At 38.8% G+C, this 23,948-nt stretch overlaps 1 protein-coding gene across 1 annotated transcript in view; it reads right to left on the minus strand.

The window, feature by feature from the left end:
* Nucleotides 1-23,948, minus strand: part of SLC6A5 (solute carrier family 6 member 5) — a 97,311-nt gene that overhangs the window by 59,302 nt on the left and 14,061 nt on the right. The window contains exons 4-8 of the mRNA XM_060765736.2: nucleotides 20,236-20,367; nucleotides 18,286-18,459; nucleotides 8,411-8,555; nucleotides 4,759-4,891; nucleotides 3,568-3,702 (exon numbers count right to left, since the gene is read on the minus strand). Of these exons, the coding sequence (XP_060621719.2) occupies nucleotides 3,568-3,702; nucleotides 4,759-4,891; nucleotides 8,411-8,555; nucleotides 18,286-18,459; nucleotides 20,236-20,367 (719 nt within the window). The remainder of the gene's footprint in view (nucleotides 1-3,567; nucleotides 3,703-4,758; nucleotides 4,892-8,410; nucleotides 8,556-18,285; nucleotides 18,460-20,235; nucleotides 20,368-23,948) is intronic.

The raw sequence follows: 23,948 nt of genomic DNA on the forward strand, positions 1-23,948 counted from the left end.
TACTTCTAGAACATGGCCGTATAGCCCAAAAAACCTACAACAACCCAGTGATTCCAGCCATGAAAGCCTTTGACAACACAAAGGAGTTCTGCTTTAGTACTGACACAACACTGATAAGTAGCTTTCTAATGACCTCATCAAACGAGTGGTTGTCAGTGTTGTAAGATTCTTTCACTCCAGTTGATCCATGAAACTTGCCCCCCCCCCCCCTCGCCCCAATCAGACAATGCAAGCTCACTTCCAGTGGGGCTCCATGACTCAGCTGGGATGCAAGCATCCGATAATGCTGCACCAGGAAGATAGGAGGCTTCTGTGTTCCACTGCAATCCAAGACAGTGCAGGGGGAACCTTCGCAGCAATGCTTCCCCATGTGTGATGGGGAAGCATTGCTGTGGGTGAGGTGGGGCATCGGGATTGCCCTGCTGCTCTGCCAATTTGCCATGGGGATGGTGAATCGACTAGAGGACCTCATCAATGTGATGAGGTCCTAAATGTTACTATGGCTGACATAATTAGGTTGGGATAATCCAGTCAGTGATAAACTGTCCATGCCGATCAAGCCCTGGGGGCCTTTTGCACAACACAATTAGAGTGTCATGATTCCACTTTATGTGGTTTGGGTTGACTCTATGAAATCCTTGAACTGGAAGTTTAGGGAGGGGCACTTAGAATTCTTAGGCATAGATCCTTAATACCTCACCATACTACTATAAACCCCAGGGTGACAGAGGATGCAACTATAGCAGTTAAAGAAGAATCACATTACTACAATTGTATGCTGTAATTGGGCTCCTGATATCATTCATTGCTTAGCTATAGGAAAATGATGGGGATCCTTTAGGCCAGGAGTAGGGAAAGCATTCTCCCAATCCCTTTTTGATCTACTCAATCCTCCCCGAGTTCTACTAAGTTCCAGACCCTACTACCACCATTTTGAAAATATTTTTTTATGAATGATCACCTGGAAAATGTCAAAAACGCAACTTGAAATGTCATTATGCCTTTATGCACTCCTCCCCAAACCTCTGGAATTGCCAAAATGTATTGCCAGTGAAAAATATCACCTTAAAATGACACCAAAAGAATCAGGAAATCAAAACCTGTTTTTTTTTTTCCTGTGCCTGGTTAATTTGGAGATACATATTTGGCTGAAAACTGCAATTCTGTGGCCTACAGTTGAACTTTGAGATAAATATTGTTCCTCACCACAGTTGCCCACCACTTTTCTAGCCTTCTAGGTATTTTGGATCAAACTAATACAATCTCTTACCATTGGCTATGTCAGATGGGGCTTCTGGAAGTTGAAATCCAAAACATCTGGATTTCTTCTGTAATAAAGCCTAGTAGCTAGAAGGTAGAATATTTATGAAACATACATCTAAATCCAACCAGTAGAACCACTGAATCAATGGTACTTACATGTCTACTTACCAAATCCCCATTGATTTAACTGGCCTACTCTAATCAGGACTAGTAATTATATTTAAGACAAGAACACATCTCTGTATGAACTGATATGATTAAGAAGATCATGTTCATTCACAAGAACTATCAAGAAGGAATGATATTCTCACTAATTGTTCATAGAACAATTTTGGGGTGTTGTAATCAAGTAATAGTCTTGCTCTACATATGGATGTGGGTTGCCTATATTAATACCGTTTAAATCAGTTATTCCCAAACTTTGGTCTTCTAGATGTTTTGGACTTGTATTCCCAGAATTCCTCATTCTTGGTCAAGATGGCTGGGGCTTTGGGGAATTAAAGTCCAAAACAGTTGGTGGACTAAAATTTGGGAAGCACTGATTTAAACCAAAGGTAGCCTAAAATCAATGGTATCAATTCCTTTTCAAAGTTGCAACATCAATGTACAGTAGCAGTTAAATAGCATTTCCTTTATGCTTAATTAGTTTTTCTTCCAAGTAGAAGAGTTAATTATTTCAGATATTTACATCATGGCTTTCCAATTTTACAGAAATCCCCCATTCCAATGAAATACAAAAACATAATTTAAAAGAGGATGCAAAACATAATGAAATATCAATACATTGATAAGATAAATAAAATCAATATGATCAGATAAAACAGCAGAAAGCAACCATTTATTTATCATCCAGAGTTGACATCACTGTCAAGTTAGATGTCAACTCTGGATGGTAAATCCAGAGTTGGTAAATCTCAGAAGAAGAAATGCTTTCATGTGAGCACCATCATAGAGAAGATCTTTAGATCACAACCTTCCTAACTTCCAAGTCTGTAAACATCATCTGAACAATTGTGATGGTTCCTATAGGATAAGAAAATCCTTTAGTGCACCAAGCGTTGGATATAAAGTTCTGTAATGATGAAAACTAGTGAATTATAGAGAACTAAATTTAGTGGAGGTGTTTTCGGACCACTCCAATCTCCAATTCGTCATAGTAATCCATCTGCCCTATTTTGCACCAGTTGAGGTTTCCATGTTTTATTGGCCTTCAAGACATACTTTTTTAAATCAATTGGTTTCAAATATCTTTTCCCTTAATGGTTTAATAGTGCTCTGTGTGTGTGCCTGTGTGTGTGCATGGACTTTCAAGTTGCTTGTCAATTTATGATGACCTCATGAATATAGATTTTTCTTAGGCAGTCCTTGGAGGTGGTTTGGCAATCTCCCACCCACTTGGCAGTCTCCCACTCAAGTACTAATCATGGCTAATCCTGCCTAGTTGTCAAGATCAGACAGGCATTGGTATTTTGCTCTGAAAATATTTTGAAAAAAATTATATGGCTATCTTTATAAAATGATCCTGGGCAGTATTAGTTTTTCTACTGTTGTTTATTAAATATTGCTGTTGATGTTTCCTTTAAAGAAATCTTATAAGGGCTATGTCCTTCCTTTTTTTAAAAAAAAATGTTATTACTGTGTGCCTTCAAGTTGTTTCTGACTTCTGGCCATCTTAAGACAAAGAGGTTCCTTGGCAGAGGAGGTTTGTCTTTGCCTTCCTTTGAAGCTAAAAGAGAGTGACTTGCCCAAGGTCATCCAAAAGGTTTCTAAGGTCAAGTAGAGATTCATCATAAAATAGCTTGTTGTTACTGGAACTAGACAGTTATTGGTGGGTTCCAGCAATGCTTTTCTATTGAATTATATTTAATCATGACTAAAGGTATCTCCACAAAGTTTGGGTGCTATCTACTGTAATGCAAAATCACTACATCTTGTATTATAAATCGACAGGTGATCAGGTGATTTTTTCATATCCTTCTCTCAGACCCTTAATTCCATCCAGAATACTGCATGGATATGGGGCAAAAACAGCCTGAGGACAATTCTACATATTTATGGTCATGTTGCACATCCTTGCACTGAGAGTTGATGTTACCCACCAAAGCATGTACCAAAAGGAAGCAAATAATGAATTTTATAAAAGTGTAATGCAAAGATGCATAACAGTTTAATTATAAAAGATAGCATGAAACTAACACAATATTGTTCCTACATCTCTGTTAGCTTTTCTAATATACAACAAATAATAGGTTCATATGAGTTATTCACCCTATTAGAGTGCTAGAACTGGAATTATAAGCCCACCATAGCATCAGTTAGTTTCTCCCACTTAGGTGTGATGAAGTACCAGATTCCAGCCCCGGCTCCTGGAAGGGTTACTCCTCTGAAGAGCAGGATGATAAGCACTACATAAGGGAATGTAGCAGTAAAATACACCACCTAAAGAGACCATACATAGACAAAGAATTACTCACTGGCATTGCTCTTGTAAGTAGTGTTAGTGCCTTACTGTCTATAATAAACCATTACATATGCAGAGAGTCAATGATATTGAGACTTATAGAGATAACAGATTATCAATTAAACAGGTCTTCATGAGTGTAATGCTTAACCAAACAGATCTTGATAAAACATTAGCAGAGCAGACATCTTGTGCACCAGATCATCAGCCTTTATTGACATTTAATAATACCAAGTCTGTGATCTTTATAATGTATATGCTTGGGATTAAGTTTAGCTGAGCCTACTTCAAAATAGGTAATGGACATACATAAGATTGAACTATCACATAACTTTGTTATGTTGTGGTGTTTGAGGATAACAGAGAACTACTGCATCACACTGTTATGACTGGGATCCATATTTTGACTACATAATTTAATCATACTTCATATTTATTTATTTATTTGGAGTCCTTCTATCCCGCCCTCCTCAACACCCTAGGGGGGACTCAGGGCGGCTTACAAAAGGCACAATTCGATGCCCAACAGTTCACTTAAAACAATATACAAAATACAATATAAAGACAACAGTTATAACTAGTTAAAACAATCAAATTAATACAATAGCAGCAATAAAATCATCTTGTGGTCAACGTTCGCCAATTCATAAATCCATAATCCATCCAGCATTGTCATTGTCCTTTCCTACTCTGGTCATCATTGTCTTTTATACTTCATAGTCAAATATGAAGATATAAATACACTTTATACGTGTATGCTAATCTTTTTAATGTAGTTCTGTCTTTTTAAATCCAAAAGGACAGGAAGTATAGATGGCATTCCATGAAAAATCCACATATGAAAAACAAGCATTTAGGAGCATAGCCAATAAGTGTCTCAATGAACCCTCAACTTTTCTTCAGCTGCAAACAAACTAACGTGCTAGTATCACATTTCTCAATAAGCTATTAAGCACTAAATATTTAGTACAATGTGTAAACCATCAATAGATCTTTAAACTTAACATTCGATCTGAAGGCAGATTTTCACTTACTTTTCCTGAAGTCTTTATTCCTTTAGCCAGGGAGGCATACACGATTGCCCAAGCCAGAAAGAGAGCCAGTGCCAAAGGCCATCGGATTTCACCAGGATATTCAATCCCTGCTGAAATCTTCAATACGTGGTACCTGGTGGTCAAAACATCATTGTGGATCATTGTGGGCTACATTCCAAAGTACAGTCATTTGTATGAAGTTAAATACATATAATTCTAGTTTTCTATAAGTACTGCAACATTATTATTTAACTTTTGCATCACGATTTTGAAAAAAAAACATACAAATATTGTATGCTTCACAACTGTAGAGGTCAAATGGAAATGTGCTACTTTCAGAAATATGTGGAGTATATAGCAGGCATTCAATATAGGCAAAAGCACCTATAGGCAAATAGATAGACATTATTTTAATCTAGAATGTCTGAACTTAAGTTCTTACTGTTAACATGAATAAAGACTAAAGCTTTGCAGAAGCAGCTTTCTCAGCAGGCTGATCATAGTGCAAAAGAGGAGCTGTTTCTCACAGAGAAGGCTTGAACATATTCCCAAAAAGCCAAAAAGTGCACTGTGATTTTGCTGTTTTATATAACAGACATCATTTTGTTATACATACCATACATTTGTAAATAACAGCCCATGAACATCTGTGGATTTTTATATCCATGGTAAGATCCTGGATAACCCAGCAAATACCAAGGGCACATTGTACAATTATTTTTGTTATATATAATTACATTGCTGTTGTATTTTGTAATCTATTCAGATAATGCCGTGCTATAAGGAGGCCTATAGGTAAAATAAGCAGTTAAAATATAAATAAGTCTGTGAACTAAGCAAATATTGCATTATCTATCTCCATGGTCTTTTTCCCTATGGCGCAGCCAGTCCCTCAGACTCAGTTCAGTCATTTCTGTGACAAAGCCTCTTTTAAATTCTTACAACCATCCTGTTAAGTAAATCCATGATTCCTTACATGGTGTCGGTTTTAAGGAACCAGGACTTAAATGTAACTTTTTGGCACTTGTACCAAGATTAAAAGATTATATCCCAACCATTGGACAGCATGTTTGTTTCTTGAATTCCAGAATTATGTGCTGTTTTTCTAGGGTGTTTGTGTGTCTGTATGTATATGTGTGTATAGATAGATAGATAGATAGATAGATAGATAGATAGTAGGCCTGGGTAACAATGAAAAAATTTGTTTCTAAAATCGATTTGTATTTGGGGTTTTTTTTTGTTTCGATATTTAAAATAATTACAAAATTTTCCTTTTAAAAAGTTTGATATTTACAAAATTTCGTAAATGGTAAAAAATTAACGAATTGATTTCCGAAACAATAACGAATCGATTCGTTAATGGCGGATGCGACCGCGAAATACGCTAAAAAACATCCAAAACCTTCTGAAGCTTCCCTCTCCCTCTGTTGTTGACTGTTGGTGTGATATTATAATTTTTTTTCACTAATTAAACCATAAAACTGGCCCAGACATGCGGAAATAATAACGAAACGACCTCAAAACAATAACGAAACAAATACAATATCGAAATACGAAGCATTTACAAAACGTTTTTGAAAATTCATTTTTTTAAATAATTGCTCCAGAATGGTTCGTTATCGTTTTGTAATTGAAAAAATTAACGAATTATTAACGAATTACGAATTAACGAAACGAAACCGCCCAGCCCTAATAGATAGATAAGCCACATTCCATTAAATTGTATTTGATTTACATTTCAGCAGCAATCAACTCATTATTGAAGTCCAGTATATGAACGATAAATCTAAATGGAAGTCTATGCACTCTATCAATGAATAGAAAGAAACTATAGAAGTTGTAATTATAGTTTTTTGTTTGGCTAATAATATACCATGTGATGTTCATTCAGTGAATGATCTTTGATGAGTCTGAAAAGAGGATGTTTAAGTTTCCAATCCCCCCTTTTTGGGCAAAGTCCTGGAACACGTGGTGGCCTCACAACTCCAGGTATTCTTGGGAGACATGGATTATCTGGATTTGGCACAGTCTGGTTTCAGACCGGGACATGGAACTGAGACAGTCTTGGTCGCCTTAGTGGATGATCTGCGCCGGGAGCTCGACAGGGGGAGTGTGTCCCTGTTGGTGCTGCTGGACCTCTCAGCGGCCTTCGATACCGTCGACCATGGTATCCTTCTGGAACGCCTCGCGGGGATGGGTCTTGGAGGTACTGTTTTACAGTGGCTCCGGTCATTCCTGGAGGGCCGATCCCAGAAGGTGTTATTGGGGGACACCTGTTCAACCCCACAACCTTTGTCTTGTGGGGTTCCACAGGGCTCAATACTGTCTCCCATGTTGTTTAATATCTACATGAAGCCGCTGGGAGAGATCATCCGGAGTTTCGGGGTACGGTGTCACCTGTACGCAGATGATATCCAACTCTGTCACTCCTTTCCACCTGCTACTAAGGAGGCTGTCGAGGTCCTGAAGCGGTGCCTGGCCGCTGTAACGGTCTGGATGAGGGCAAACAAATTGAAATTGAATCCAGACAAGACAGAGGTACTCCTGGTCAGTCGCAAGGCCGAACAGGGCATAGGGTTACAGCCTGTGCTGGATGGGGTCGCACTCCCCCTGAAGGTGCAGGTTCGCAGCTTGTGTGTGATCCTGGATTCATCGCTGAGCCTGGAGCCCCAGGTCTCGGCGGTGACCAGGGGAGCATTTGCACAGCTAAGGCTTGTGCGCCAGCTGCGCCCGTACCTTGGGAAGTCTGACTTGGCCACGGTAGTCCACGCTCTGGTTACATCCCGTTTAGACTACTGCAACGCTCCCTACGTGAGGTTGCCTTTGAAGATGGCCCGGAAGCTTCAATTGGTCCAACGTGTGGCAGCCATGATACTAACAGGAGCGGGACGCAGGGAGCATACAACCCCTTGTTGTACCAGATCCACTGGCTGCCGATTTGCTACCGGGATCAATTCAAGGTGCTGGTGTTGGCCTATAAAGCCTTAAACGGTTCTGGCCCAAGATACCTATCTGACCGCATCTCGACCTACGAGCCCACCAGGACTTTGAGATCTTCCGGGGAGGCCCTGCTCTCGATCCCACCTGCTTCACAAGCACAGCTGGCGGGGACGAGAGATAGGGCCTTCTCGGTGGTGGCTCCTCGGCTGTGGAACACCCTTCCCATGGACATTAGACTGGCTCCTTCCCTGGTGATATTCCACAGGAAATTAAAGACTTGGTTGTTCAAGAAGGCTTTCGAACAAGAAGTGCAATGATTGGTAATGACTATAGGAATGGAACAACGGAAATGATACTGGATTGTGGTTTGGACGATGAGACAACGCTGAATGGTTTTCGTAGTAATGACGATGTTTTTGTGTAATGTTGGACTGTGAATTGTTTTATACTGTGTCTTGAATTTTGTTCTTCCTATGTTGTACACCACTGTGAGTCGCCCCCGGGCTGAGAACAGCGGTATATAAGCAAAGTAAATAAATAAAAATAAAATAAAACTGGTGGCTATATTTTAAATTAAGCAATGTTGGTTAGCATAATGTGTAACTGAAAAATCTTTATGCATATAAATAAACAGAAATGTTTAACCAGTGACTTATTCTTAGATTTCCTTTTTTAATTGTTTGGTCCAAAAAGAACTTTTAAAAAATCTTACTTGAAGTACTCTTCACTGCCACTGACAAAGGTTTTGTTGACATGGCTGGTGGTGTAATTTACCATTGTCAAGTTTGGATAGGCACTCATACAGAAAGTGGAGTTCTTTATTTGTAATTTGGGCCGGTCACCAATGATACAGGAATCTGGCAAAAGAAACAATGCAAAAAATTAACTATTTGGGCAAAAAGATACCTGAAGACCCTTGAAGAATAGCAATGAAGAAGAACAGCAGTGTTTCCATCTAAAGTATGTTTTATTTCAGCATCCAAAATGTAATTAAGTGTCAGCATCTTGTTGAACATGAAGATGCAGCCTGCTTCTTAACATTAATCACAATGGAGACTTATTTTCCATTGATGGGTTTAATCTGTGTCAGACTGCTGTATATCTAATTCAAGTCCTCGGAATGTTACTTGATTAATACAAGAGCATCAAGAATCACAAACCAGCAAAACTGAATTGGATTTAAGGTGAACTCCACCCGTCCCGCTCCAGTTATTATTTGATAGTACTTCTCCTGAATAAATGAGTACAGTCAGCCCTTCACATTTGCAGCTTTAGCTTTTGTGGATTTGATTTTTAACAAATTCTCTCTTAATATGTTCCCTCTAGGAATCTCTGGATGCTTCAAGTGCAACTCTATGATCAACATCGGCCACAAGTTGATGATAAAGTTGCAAAAGTGGACCTAGAGATTCCTAAAGAGGACTCCTTTCTCAATTTTTGTAGGCCCTCTAGAATGATTCTATGGTCAACTTCCAAAATAAGTTTATCACAGAATCACATGTAAAGACCTATACATTTCACTTGAACTCCAGTGAATATGGAAGGATGGCTATCCAGTGCTTCCCTTGCATAAATGAAATCATTCTATGAGACTGCTGATCAACCTATATTTATTGCATATGCAAAAGTCCAGAGTTGTCAATAAGCACTCTGTCCATCATGAGCCATGACTGATCAATATACAACTGATACTCAAGTGAAGGAGAAAATTCTGTAAAACAAGCATAATGAATCAAAGGCTTTGTGGGCAGGACCACAATCAGTTTCATGTGGTGCAAATGACTCTATAGTTCCAAAGAGTGGTGTAGCCTCAGTTTTAGACAAGCAAGACAAACTTCTGCATTACAGCCTTTCAAAATGTTTCACAGCCATTGCTACAGTGCAAGCCTTTGCCAGCAATCACACAGCATTAATAGATACAACAAAATGGACTGTATATTTGGATTACAAGATGCATAACTTATTCTAACTGCTGTCCTGGAAACTAAAGTGGAAAATAAACTGGAAATCCATTTTGGATATTGCTATCACCATCACCCATCCAACCCATTTCCCAAGGAAGATTACAAAATAATAAACCCGATATAAGCTACAATACATACAAAATATAATTGAAATATATGGAAATTATAATAACTGTCTATGGAATTACAACAATTTGAAACCAGTTAAAAAGAAGATAAAAATCAGCAAGACGCTATCAAAAGGTTAGATCATTCTGTTGCTAATATCTCATCAAAAGAGAAAAGCTTTCACGCGCTAACAGCAGGAGATCAAGGAAGGAGCCATCATAGCCTCCCTAAAAAGGAAATTTCAAAGTATGGGAGTAGCCACTGAGAAGACTCTCCCTTTTTGATACCAACAAATCTTCCCGGGAAAAGTTCAGACAGGATTATATAGGGAAATATGATCCTTTAAATAGACCGGGTCAGTGTTGTGTTTTAGTACTTTTATAGCCTGCTTTTCCATTTGAAAGTGTTCAAGATCAATAAGATGTGTGAGTGGGTGGGTGGGGGGGGGGGGGGAGGTGCTGTTCTAATAAATAATCCAGACCTACAAATCTGTGAGGTGACCCTTCATATCAAGTCAGCATGATCTATTAATAGAGCTGCTTCAAGCTACAGGAAGAAAATCTACTCTCTTCTTCCAACTAAAACTTATTAGTGTATGGGATAGAAGGTGGGAGTGGTAATGGCTCACTGATTGGAAAAGCTCAATATATGTTACAGTCCCCCAAAAAGAGGACACCATTCATTGCAGTAACCACAGGGCCATTGCTTTACTTTCCCATGCAAGCAGTGATACTCAAAATTCAACAATTAAGACTTTTGCCATTTATGGAGCAAAAAGATATATAATTGAATACTATATATAAGATTGTTAGTGCCATAGTATTTCCCATTCCTATGTATCATTGTGAAAGCTAGATAATGAAGAAATCAGGTAGAAAGAAAATCAATGTGTTTGAAATGCGGTGCTGCAAAAGAGTTCTATGGACACTATGGACTCCTAAAAAAACAAATAAATGGACCTAAGAGCAAATCAAGCTTGATGTCTAGAAGCCAAGATGACCAAGCTGGGGTTGTTGTAGTTTAGCTAATCAAGAGAAGGCATGACTCAGTAGAAAATACAGTAATGCTTGTAAGACAGAAGACAGTAAGAAAAGAGAACAACCACATTACAACCAGATAGACTCAATCAAGGAAGCCACATCTCTCAGGCTGCAATACGTGAACAGGGGTTGATGATAGTGACTTGGAGGACTCTCATAGAGTCACCATAAGTCCAAGATTACTTGACAGGAGTAAACAACAAACTATTGGGGGAGGGGTAAAAAAGAAGAAAATATCCCTTTACATAGCCCTCCATTTTTTCAATCCCCTGGTGACTGCTATTGTAATAATCTTCAACCATTCTACATAAAAAAGTGCAAACCTCTTAAATAGGGGGTGTTGTACCACAAAGCAGCCATCAGAGGGTGTAGTAGCATGCTATCCTTCAACTCTCCTAATTTTTGCACATCGCTCAATTTTCCAAATTGCGAAATTGATATTGAAAAAACCGTAGACTTGTTTGTGGGGCCCCTTACTACATGCCTCTTTGGTCCAATCCTTTTGTATAAATATTTCCCACTTACATAAAAATATTGTTCTTAAAGGAAAACTAATTTTGTATTGTATCCTATCATGTGTTTCATGTACTCAGGTAATATAAGAAAATACATTGAATTTATTCCCCTATCCGCAAAAAGAAGTTGAAAATAAAATCTTGGTTTTGTCATTTTACACAAGGGGCACAACTTTATATATATAATAACACATTGCATATAATTGAAATCTGGTATCTATGAAGCATCCTGGAACCAAACCCCAACAAAGATCAAGGGCCCACTGTATACTCTAAATATGAAACAATTGCTCCTTTAAAAATATTTTTCTTGGTTTCAGAAATTATGTTGACCAAATTTAGATACCACACAAACAAATAAAAATCACTCTTATATTCTGTCCAAATTTTTCCATTGCTCCAAAATTTTATATTATTTCAAAAATAGAAACACACAATGTAATTTTAATATTTCAAGTCTCTTCACAAGAATAATCATATTTGAAAGATATGACTGTTCATAACCATTATTGTATGACTTCTCCATTTCTAAAAAGCTACAAAACATGCAGTCTTTACACATCTCAGAAGTAAGCCCTATTGAATTCATGAACACCCCATAAGGTGTATAGCATTGCACTTTTGATTATTTTAGTGGGTGTGCATACCAGATGCAAGCAGTTGTAAACTCTGCACCATGTCCAGTTTTACCCTCTTTACACCATAGCATAGCATGAGTGAGATCACAGTATGACACATAAGGTCATTTTTGCTGCACTGCAGCAGACTTTTTTAAAAGATAAGCTTTCTAGAGCTGTTGTTCATTTCCCTGCACTACATAGTTCAGATCAGCAGAGGGCAGAATCACTTTGCAGCAGAGGACAAACAAATCTTTGCATGCAGTGCTATCCATCAAACCTAAAGTGATAGATGGGAAATAATGACTACGCTGAATTGAAAGATGTCAGCATGAAAGCACATTTCCATGGGCAGTTAGTAATAGGTGAAAGTATCCTTTTGGAAAGTACCCTTAAGGGAAAGGGGCATGTCTTTTGCACTCTTTTAAATTTTAAATAAATGATCACAATTTTTGAGTCTTCGGGTATGCACAAAGACATTAAAAGGATTGCAGTTCCAAACATTCAGAAAGGAAGATAAAATTGTATTTTTCAGTCCACATGTTTAGGATTAGAAGGGAATTCTGAAAACAGATTAAGAGGCTGAACAAAAACTGACCTCACAAATCCCAAGACAATGAATACACACAAGGAAATATATAAAAACCCAGAAGCACGTACAAATCTGGATGTATTGAATTCAAATGCAAGATATATGTATTTACTTAAAAAAAATAATTGGAATTCTCAGTTTCTTGTTGATCTTATGAAAAAAGTAACTTTCCCTACCTATTTCTAAAAATTCCCAAATATTAATATCATCTACTTCAGCTATTTTGTCTTTTGCTTTTGCCCATTTTTTAAGCTTGTGACACTTCTTTTTCTAAGGAACAGCCTGATGTGCTGGTTGAAAATTCAGCTTTGCAACATAAATATATTATCAGTGCTTAGCTCTTAAGAACAGATAATGAATATGCATAATCTAATTGAAGGAGTTTGGAACAGCCATGCTTTGGCCAATTCTATGCTGTTTCCTAGCACTGAAAAAAAAACATCAATAGCTTTTGCACGGGAAGTGTAAAACTGCATAGGGCACTGAAAAACAAATATTCCACTTTTTTCTGCTAATGTTAACATATGAAGTCAGTGCATTGAGATTTAAAACATGATCATGGAGATATGAACAGCAAATAGTTAAAAACTTCACAGTCTAACCTGGTATCATTCTCTACAGAAAGGCCATTGTCAGCAGTTTTCCCCTGGTGACAGCATCTTGTACTATAGCATACGTGACATAGCTGAAGGTACTAGGAAGCTACAATCCATCCAGGCTACAGTGTAGCACACAAATCATGTCAAGAAAACCATTGCTGGTGATTGGGTTACCATAGGTAGGAATTTATTTGAAGACACTCAGCAGCAGCAACAACAACAGCAACAACCTCACTGGGTGAAGTGGAACTTCCTTCTTAGCAAACATGTACAGGATTGCACAAAATCATGACCATCTTCAACAGTTTACCAAAATATTGGACTCACAGAGATCAATGGGATTTGTCACTAAAATACATAAATAAATTGCTGGTATTAGCACCATGACCAAATAACAACTTCTGCATGCAAGCCAGGGAACATATAAAGTCCTCCAGATGTTGCCTCTCCTCCCTTACCACATAGTCAATGATGGGGAATTGGGAAGATGCAATGCCACAAAATTGGGATGGCCAGACATTACGTGCAATTTAGAAGTTTCCTGTGCATATATCAGGAGTGACTTGAGAAACTGCAAGTTGCTTCTGGTGTGAGAGAATTTGCCGTCTATATGGACATTGCCCAGGGGACATCCAGATGTTTTGATGTTTTATCATCCTTGTGAGAGGCTTCTCTCATGTCCCCGAATGGGAAGCTGGAGCTGACAGAGAAAGCTCATCCACACTTTCACCAGATTTGAACCTCTGACGTGTTGGTCTTTAGTTCTGCTGGCACAGGGGTTTAACCCATTATGCCACTGGGGGCTCCTATTCAGAAGTGATCTTAAAAAGTTATAGATAACTCCTCCTAGTAGCAGGGAAACTTATCTTTAGTTATAGGTAGCCATAATAATTTCAGATAATGGTCAGTACAGAAACAGTTCATTTTTTCCAGTATTATAAAATAAAATTTCAACTGGAAATGAATGAAGTAGTCAACCTTTTGAAGAGATGGAATCCTGCATATTTCAGATCATTTCTAAATTTAGGCTGAGACATCCCATTGATACTGGGTTTTAAGGATGCCCCAAAGTTTTATTGGTACTAAAGGATGCACTTCTTTAGAATGAGAGTTTTCCAAGAACCCTTGCTCTTTTGTCCTTCGAAAAACATGATCACAATTTCCTGGTGCCTTCATGTATGCAGAAAGAATTGTGCTGCTTTTGCTGATGAGTGGAGAAGGGGGTCTACTAGATGAATTCTAAAAAGTATGTAAAGAAAACCAATCTTGCAAAGAAGCAAAGGATACTGTACCAGAGAATTCCCTACAACATCAAACTGTTGGAATAGGTAAACTGAATGTACATTTGTAAAAACACAGCTACCCAATCCTAGTAGAATTGAGAATGACATGTTCAACTAATCCAGTGGTTCTCAACCTGGGGTCCCCAGATGTTTTTGGCCTTCAACTCCCAGAAATCCTAACAGCTGGTAAACTGGCTGGGATTTCTGGGAGTTGTAGGCTAAAAACATCTGGGGACCCCAGGTTGAGAACCACTGGACTAATCCCTTGAACTATTAATATCTGATGAATGCTTTAGAAGTTTATACCAGTCATATTTATAACTTACAGCTGTCAGTATGAAACTAGGGAAGTCAACCAAATGCCATACTGCATATCTGAGGGGAATGTCTGTAGTGATGAAATCTGAAAGAGTCATTTCAGCCTCAGAAGCTCCCCATGCCATTTCCAATTTTTTTTCCCTTCAGAGGGATATAAAAGCAGGAAAATAAACATTCAAGAAAAAGGAACTATAACTTATAGTGTGACCCTATACAATCTATTTCACTGATAGGACTTACAATCATAGAACTGGAAGAGACCACATGGGCCATCCAGTGTAACCCCCTGCCATGCAGAAAAAGCACAAAGTATCAATGACAGATGAACACCCAACTTCTGTTTAAAAGTCTCCAAAAAAGAAATTTCCACCACCTTCCGAGGCAATGAGTTTCACTTTTGAAAACTCCTTGCAGTCAGGAATTTTTTCCTAATGTTCAAAAGGAATCTCCTTTCCGGTAATTTAGTATCTCTAAGACTGAAGCTTTAAAACTGAATAGCTGAATTCTGTTTTCAAAATTTTTGCACATATGGCAGATCTTGATGGAATGTGTAATAGCTGTAGAAAGAACATGTCTTCTCTGTATATCTATTTGAGATATCTAGTATTGTATTCTATTTTTCCCTTAAGAGAAATTGTGGTAAAAGACTTTATAACACATACTGGCATGTTCAAGCTACTGCTATATACTGAGGTACATTTAATTTGAAGCACATTTTCTCATATACTCAGAGTTCAATAGAATTAAGTCTAATGGAAGCATGCTTGATTGCCTCTGGCCTTTGTGCAACCAAATAAATGTTTAGGCTGAAATATACTAACTGCAAGAGTTATGACTATAGTTCACAAATCATGTTCTAAAAAATGAAAATGGCTTCACTCTAATGATGAAAAAGAGAAGATAGAATATTTTCTGTTCTGGTTCAACAAGGATCATCATACATAAAATCAGGACATCCAGAACCACTGGTTTATTGTCTATAGTTAGGATAACTAGGGAGCCAGCATGTTGTACTGATTTGAGTGTAGGACTAGAATTCTGGAGACCAGAGTCTGAGTCCCCAGTCAGCCATGGAAACCCACTGATGACCTTGGGCAAATTACACCCTTTCAGTTTAAGAGAAATGCAAGGGCAAGTCCCCTCTGAGCAAAGCTTGCCACAAAAAATCCTGATGGGATGCCTTATGATCACCAAAATTAGAAAGTGGCTTTAAGACCAACAACAACAACAATAACAATGACAACTCTTGTCTGTGTGATGAAGATGCCATTGGGTACCTATTATCTCTAGAAGATATATAGAAGAGAAATGTATCATTCTTCAGTGTAGCAAAAGTAAGGGTATATCAGACTCTTATTCTAATATATCTTGTTATGACACATGAAGGTAATGCTATTAATAATGAATTCACTGATAAAGCTGAAACTTCCCATGAGCATAACAACCATTCACTCTTTGCAATAGTGCTCATTCTGTACTGTAGTGCATCTTCCTCCCATGATAAGGACTTGATTTGTTTAGGTTCTGTTATTAGGTCCTTTCTACACTGCCATATAAAATCTACTTTGTACTGGATTATCTGGAAGTGTAGACTCATATAATCCCGTTCAAAGCAGATCATGTGATTATCTGATTTGATAATCTGGATTATATGGCAGTGTACACAGAACCTTAAAATAGAGCCAATTCCCTTACAGCATCTGAAGTCATTTTAGGAAAAACAGTTAGACAGCCATGCCTGGACCAACAAAATATCATTGCTCAGCATCATGGTCTCATGTAGCAGACAACAGCTCTAGCTAATGTCATCTGGGCAAAATAATTGAGAAGACAGTTGCCCTCCAACATTATCATCATCATCATCATCATCATCATTATCTGCTGTTTGGCAATGGAAACCAACACTCTTTTTTCAAGCCTTCGGTACTTCTGAAATTATCCTGCATCTTGACACAGCACCATTTATGAGACATAAGGCTGGGACTTCATGGACTGTCAGAATGTAATGGCAGTGGAGGCAGCTGGCTTCTATGTGGTGAATCTGCTCAAAGTTTTAGTCTGAATGCTGATAATGTTAAAGAAAATGGCACCTCAGTTTTGCAGCATGAAATGAACTGACATTTTCATAGAATGATGAAATTGAAGGAGAATACAAGTGCCACCTCGTGTTTTCCTCTGCTGTGCGGAAAAATGAAACTAAAGCATTGTCAACCAGTTCACAAATCTCAGAAGAAGACTCACCATGCTCCAAGCTAGTCTACTCCACTGTGAAACAATTTTTACAATTGAGAAGTTCTGCCTAAGGTTTAGGTGGAATCTCTCTTCTTGTAACCTGAATACATTGGTTCAAGTTCTAATCTCTGCAGCAGCAAAAAATCACTCTCACTTCATCTTCCACATGATACTCATCCAGGTATATAACATACTTAACACATGTCCATCTTCTCTTCTGCAAGCTAAACATATTCAGTTCTCTATACCATTCCTCAAAGGGTATGATTTCTAGACCTTTTACCATGTTGGTTGCACTCCTTTGAATGCATTTCTCTCTCTCTCTCTCTCTCTCTCTCTCTCTCTATATATATATATATATATATATATATATATATATATATATATATTGGATGGCAGTCTTTCAATACAACTTCAGTTGTTTTTGCCATCTCTCGTCTGCTAAATGTAAATTTTAATGATGGAATAGACATTTGTAATCACACATTTATGATATGCTGATTGTTCTGTATTCTAAAGGAGTCTTGTCTGATGCATGGTACAAATTTTCCAGTTTAGTGTAAACGAAATGCATCGACAGATGCAAAGCCTGTGATATAATGGGAAAGCATGGGCTAGCTTACCAACTAAATTACTGCAACGTACTCTATGTGGGGTTGTTTGGAAGCTCCAACTAGTCCAACAGACTAGTCCAAGGGCAGCCCAGGTTGCTCACCAAAACAGCATACAGAGAGCATACAACCCTTCTGCTATGCCAGGTCCACTGGTTGCCAATCTGCTACCAAGCACAATTCAAAGTGCTGGCTTTAGCCTATAAAGCCCTGAATGGTTCTGGCCCAGCTTTCCTGTCTGAATATATCTCCTCCTATGAACCATCACAAAGTCTAAGATCAACAGGAGGGGCCCTGCTCTCAGTCCCACCATCCTCGCAAGCGCGACTGGTCAAGACGAGTGACAGAGCCTTCTCAGAGGTGGCCCATCACCTGTGGAACTCTCTACCCAGTCGCATTAGATTGGCCCCCTCCCTCTTGTCCTTTAGAATGAAACTCAAAACCTAGTTATGGGACCAAGCATTGGAAAAGTAAAGGCAGCAATTTAGAATGAGGCCCAGTTTGTGTGAATGACAATGAACTGATCTGGACTATAATTTCAAACCTGCATGATTTAAACAATGTTTTAGTAATTTTATGTTTTAATTACTTTTATCATCAATTACTGTTGTTGGCATTAAATGAATTGTGAAGCCGTCCAGAGTCCCCCTCTGGGGCTGAGAGGAACGAGATACGAATATGTGAAAATAAATAAATAAATAAGCTTACCTAACAAAAGTTTGTCTTTATCTCTACAATCTGGAGTGTTCCATGGATTGTTACAGGAAGCCCAAGGTAACACATTTACAAGGGATGCAAAAAGGTAGAAAAGTGTGTAGCACAATATAATATTGTAATATATGGCTATTAGGACAGAGATAATCAGCATAGCAATGCCACAACCTATGGGAGAAAAAGGGAAATGGGGAAAATTAGACAGTAAATGAGACAAAAAAAATTTAGTTGTTAAATAATTAAATAAAATTAAATAGATTCATATACAGATTCATTCTTTTTAAAATTATTACTTTCTTTATTCTGATTCCCCTTTTATAAGAAACGTAGGTCAGAAGTAAGCTCCCCTAAATTCAAGGGTGTAACCTCTAGGTCAGTAGCCACTAGAATGTGGTCTTTTCCAAACTGCAGAAAATGTATCTTAATTTCAGTTCAAATTATCATTGGGACAGAGAAAAGGAATCACACTCATCTTTGAGAACACCAATGTATTTATTCCAGTTTCTGGGTCTATTACTTATTGTGCTATATTTTTAAAAGCAAAAATGAATGTTTTTAGAGTATCCTATTTTCTTGCCATTTGATTTTAATCTGCTCAAGAAGAGGCCTTCAAATCTTGACATGCCTCTTCCATCACTACTATACAGATGCACAAAGAAAACTCTAAAATAGCTGTGCTCCAAGATATTATCAGCAGGGGAAGTGGGAAACTAATGGGCAGGAGTTATTTAGCATTGGAGAGAACTATTGCTACGTTATTAAACATGAGAGATACAGTCAAGGGAACATAGCTACCAAATGTTCCCCTCCTGGGAAATGCAATAAGAAGTCACTAAAGCAGAAAAGGTGCTGTGTTAATTTTATTTCTGTCTACCAAAAGTTCATCTCAAGGTCAAAGCAGGACTGCAGTATCCCAATAAATACAGCAATAATACCACACTGTTAAGGGAATCCATTCCTCCGCTCTTGTTTAAGTAGAAGACAAACCATATAAGCAAAATTTTCCAAACTGGGTTGCTGTGAGTTTTCCAGGCTGTATGTCTGTTTTCCAGAATCATTCTCTCCTGACGTTTCACCCACATCTATGGCAGACATCCTCAGAGGTTGTAAGGTCTGTTGGAAACTAGGCAAGTGAGATTTATATATCTGTGGAATGTCCAGGAAGAAAGAACTCTTGTCTGTTGGAGGCAAGTGTGAATGTTGAATGTTGCAATTGGCAAGTGTGAATGTTGCAATTGGCGACCTTTAGCATTGAATGGCCTCGCAGCTTCAAAGTCTGGCTGCTTCCTGCCTGGGGGAATCCTTTGTTGGAAGGTGTTAGCCAGACTTTGAAGCTGCAAGGCCATTCGATGCTAATCAAGGTGGCCAACTGCAGCATTCACCCTTGCCTCAAACAGACAAGAGTTCTTTCGCCCACCCTGGACATTCCATAGGTATAGAAGCCTCACTTTCCTAGTTTCCAACACACCTCACAACCTCTAAGGATGCCTGCCATAAATATGGGCAAAACATCAGGAGATAATGCTTTTGGAACATGGCCATACAGCCTGGGAAACTCACAGCAACCCTGTGATTCCAACCATGAAAGCCTTCAACAACACACTTTCCAAACCGTGCCATGGCAAACTGGGTCACCTGCATTGTATAGGTGTGTTGCAGAAGCATAAAGAAAAATCTCTGAGTCTATGTAAAATAAGCAATAAATCATATATTTTTACAAATATAAATGAAAAGTTTTCATGAAATATGTGGTACTCCTATACATTGTATTGTTATAATGTATATAAGTGTATGTATGTATCTCTCATAATGGGTTGGTTTTATCTCTGGTTTGCTAGTAAAACTGAATTACTATGTTGCAAAATCATGCATGTCTAAAAAGTGTGTCCCCAACATGTAATGTTTGGAAAGCTCTGTATATACGGCTGATTTGGCAAGACTCACCTTGTAAGGCAGGGATGGCTTTCCAAACAGATACAGGGCCCTGACTTGCAAACTGCCCCAGAGAAACCTCCAAGAAAAAGATAGGAACCCCAGCCAAAGCCAACATTGTCAAATAGGGAATAAGGAATGCACCTAATGGGAAAGGAGAAGAGAAATCTCAGAGACAGGATGGAATAGATAGTTCAGTTCTCACTATCATTCCTATTTTGCATAGCACAGATGTTTTGTGCAAGATACATATTGGTCAATTTCACCCATACAGTGACAATCATTTTAGAACCAGATCTTTCTCCTTGAAAATTTCTTAGAGTTGCAAGGATGGGAATCCTGTGGCCTCCAGATGTTGCTGGGCTGCAGCTCTCGGCATGCCTTATCATTGGCTAGACTGGCAAGGGTGCTGGAATTTAGGGTCCAACAACATCTGGAATAGGCATAGGCAAACTTTGGCCCTCCAGGTGTTTTGGACTTCAACTCCCACAGTTCCTAATAGCCAGAAGTAAGGCCTGGATTAACAGTCTTGAGGTTTTGGTACTTGCTCAAAACTACACACAATACCACATGCAGCCTCTATGGATTTTCCAGTCTACTTTTATTGATCTGATGGTCCTTATAGATACATATGTATAGATATTTTTTATGAATTTTGTGATTTTATAAAGACACAAAATCATTGGGAAAAAAACTTTTTTTCTTAAGGGTTATAAAAGGGCCATTAAAGAAATTAATAACTGTACAAAACATTTGCAGCAAATTTCAAAAGAAATCTCACTGAATTCAGGTGAGCTTGTCCTCAAATTACTGGCCTAGGAATACAATCTAATTTGAAAATCTGTGAACTGAAGTCAGGGGGCTGAAACGAAGGTCAAAATGTGAGCATATGGCTCAATTTAGCTAGAACCAAGGGCCATTCCACACAGCCCTCTATCCCAGAATATCAAGGCAGAAAATCCCACATTATCTCAGTGTGGACTAAGGGCCCTTCCACACAGCCCTATATCCCAGAATATCAAGCCAGAAAATCCCACAATATCCACTTTGGACTGGGTTATCTGAGTCCACACTCAGATAATTTGGGAATTTCTGCCTTGATATTCTAGGATATAGGGTTGTATGGAAGGGCTCTCAGATAACCCAGTTTAAAGCAGATATTGTGGGACTTTCTGCCTTGATATTCTGGGATATAGGGGTGTGTGGAAGGGTCCCTAGTGAAAACTAGAGAGGTCTCCTGTACCTTCAATGTTTGTGTGGTTGTGTAAGAACACCAGCTGAACTTCTATCTTTTGTACAACCACCAATGGCAGTAAAGCCATCTCTAATCTTCACTCTGGCAACCTTAGACATACATGATTTAGAAATAGCACTTGATCATTTGATAAGTTTGGGTGACTGTGGGCCCTTCCACACATCCCTATATCCCATTATCTGAGTGTGGACTCAGATAACCCAGTTCAAAGCAGATATTGTGGGATTTTCAGCCTTGGTATTTCTGGGATATAGGGCTGTGTGGAAGGGCCCTGACTCCATACTCAGATAATGTGGGATTTCCTGCCTTGATATTCAGGAATATAGAGCTGTGTGGAAGGGCCCTGTTACAGTTTTTTGTTGCTCCAATTCATGATTTTGTGACAATTCTTTATAGGACTACCTCCTGGCAAGTGGTAAGACCCTGGAACTGTCTTACAGTGGGGATTTGGGCAAGATTGTTTATTATTCTTGCCTACCTGGTCTAGTTTTAAGAGGCAGACAAACTAATTTGCCCATCCATGGGATCTTCCACACAGCCATCTAACCCAGAATATCAAGGCAGAAAATCCCACAATATCTGCTTTGAACTGGCTTATCTGAGACGACTTCCACACAGCTGAATAAAATCCCACATTATCTGCTTCGAACTGGGATATACGGCAGTGTGGAATCTGATATTCCAGTTCAAATCAGATATTGTGGGTTATTCTGACTTGATATCCTGGGTTAGATGACTGTGTGGAAGGGCCATGAGTCCACACTCAGATAATGTGGGATTTTCTGCCTTGATATTCTGGGATATAGGGCTGTGTGGAAGGGACCCATGATAAGGTCCTTAAATATGTGTATTTAGAAATACTTTTCTGGTTTTTAATGTACTTTACTCCCAAATATGGGAACCGGAAGAAGCCTTTACTATTCCTAAGAAAGCTGGAACACAATCTCTGTCCTAATATTTTTAGTGCATAATAATTTAGTGGATTTCCAGTTAATGACATCCACAGAAGGTCAAGTGCAGATAGTTTGAGGGGTTTCGGCCTCCCAGGCTGTCAATTTATGGCAACCCCATAAATTTGGTAGGAATTTGCTTAGACAAGGAATGCTTAGGCCCCTTCCACACAGCTGTACAAAATATACATTGAACTGGATTATACTGCAGTGTGGACTCAGATAACCCAGTTTAAAGCCGATATTGTGGATTATCTGGCTTGATATTTTGGGATATAAGGCTGTGTGGAAGGGCCCTAACAGATTTTGCCAGTTCCTCTCTCTGAAATATAGCCTACAGCACCCAGTATGCACTGGCAGTCTCCCATCCAAATATTAACCAGGGCTGACCCTGCTTAGCTTCCAAGATCAGATGGGAATCAGTCAGCCCACTCCCCTAACTTGTATCATCCCCACAACTTGTATCTGCCTGGAAGGGCCCTTCTCCACTGCCATATAATCCAGAATATCAATGCAGATAATCCAGATTATCTGCTTTGAATCGGATTATCTGTGTCTACACTGTCAAATAACCCAGTTCAAAGCAGATAATCTGGATTTTACAGTTGTGTAGAAGGGACTGAAATCTCTGTTGGAAAAAGCTTCTTTTTATTAGTATCAAGAAAACCTTCCATAGCAGTTAGCCATGGCAGTTAAAGTGGTATCAAATTGCATTCATTCTGCAGTGTAGATGCACTTTTGGAGCCTTCTGAAAGACAGTCACAAATGAAGTAACAATTACTGTTAACAATAAATCTATGTTCTGTGACCCTTTGGCAACAATTTATAATACAGTGGATTCTCAGGCACTTACTTAGAGGTAAATCCCACTGCCTTGCCTGGCACTGCTTCCCAGGGAAGTGGGACTGGGATTCCAGGCTGAAGGTGTTCTTTCCTGGGCTGCAAATGAATTATGACAGCCACCCCTCTCTATTGCTACCAACCTCCCTGTCCATAAAGGGAGGCAACTGAATCCTTTGCTTAAGGGCAGGAAATACAGTATTATCCATATATTCTAGAACAGGCATGCGCGAATTTGGGCCCTCCCTCCAGGTATTTTGGGCTTAAACAGCAGAGGCCTGAGGCTGTTAGGAATTGTGGGAGTTGAAGTCCAAAACACCTGGAGGAAAGGTCCAAGTTTGCCCATGCCCAGTGTAGATGCACTTCCTACTGATTGGCCCATTACTGATCTGTCCAATCAAGAGAAAAGCAGATAGGCCCCCTACTAGACTGCCATATAAAATCTAGATTATCATCTTTGAATTAGATAATATGACAGTATAGCTTCATATAATCCAGTTGAAAGCAGATTCTGTGCATTATCTGCTTTGATAATCTGGATTACATGGCAGTGTAGATGGGGACTTGATTTATTGGAACAACCATTTTAATCTTTAACTTTTTATTCAGAAGGTCAGATCTATTTATTGGGTGGGTAACCAAACAACATACTTACACTAGTTCTGTAATTCTCTTGGCTC

The sequence above is a fragment of the Anolis sagrei genome, chromosome 1 (assembly GCF_037176765.1).
Source record: "Anolis sagrei isolate rAnoSag1 chromosome 1, rAnoSag1.mat, whole genome shotgun sequence".
In the NCBI taxonomy this organism is placed as follows: Eukaryota; Metazoa; Chordata; class Lepidosauria; order Squamata; family Dactyloidae; genus Anolis; species Anolis sagrei.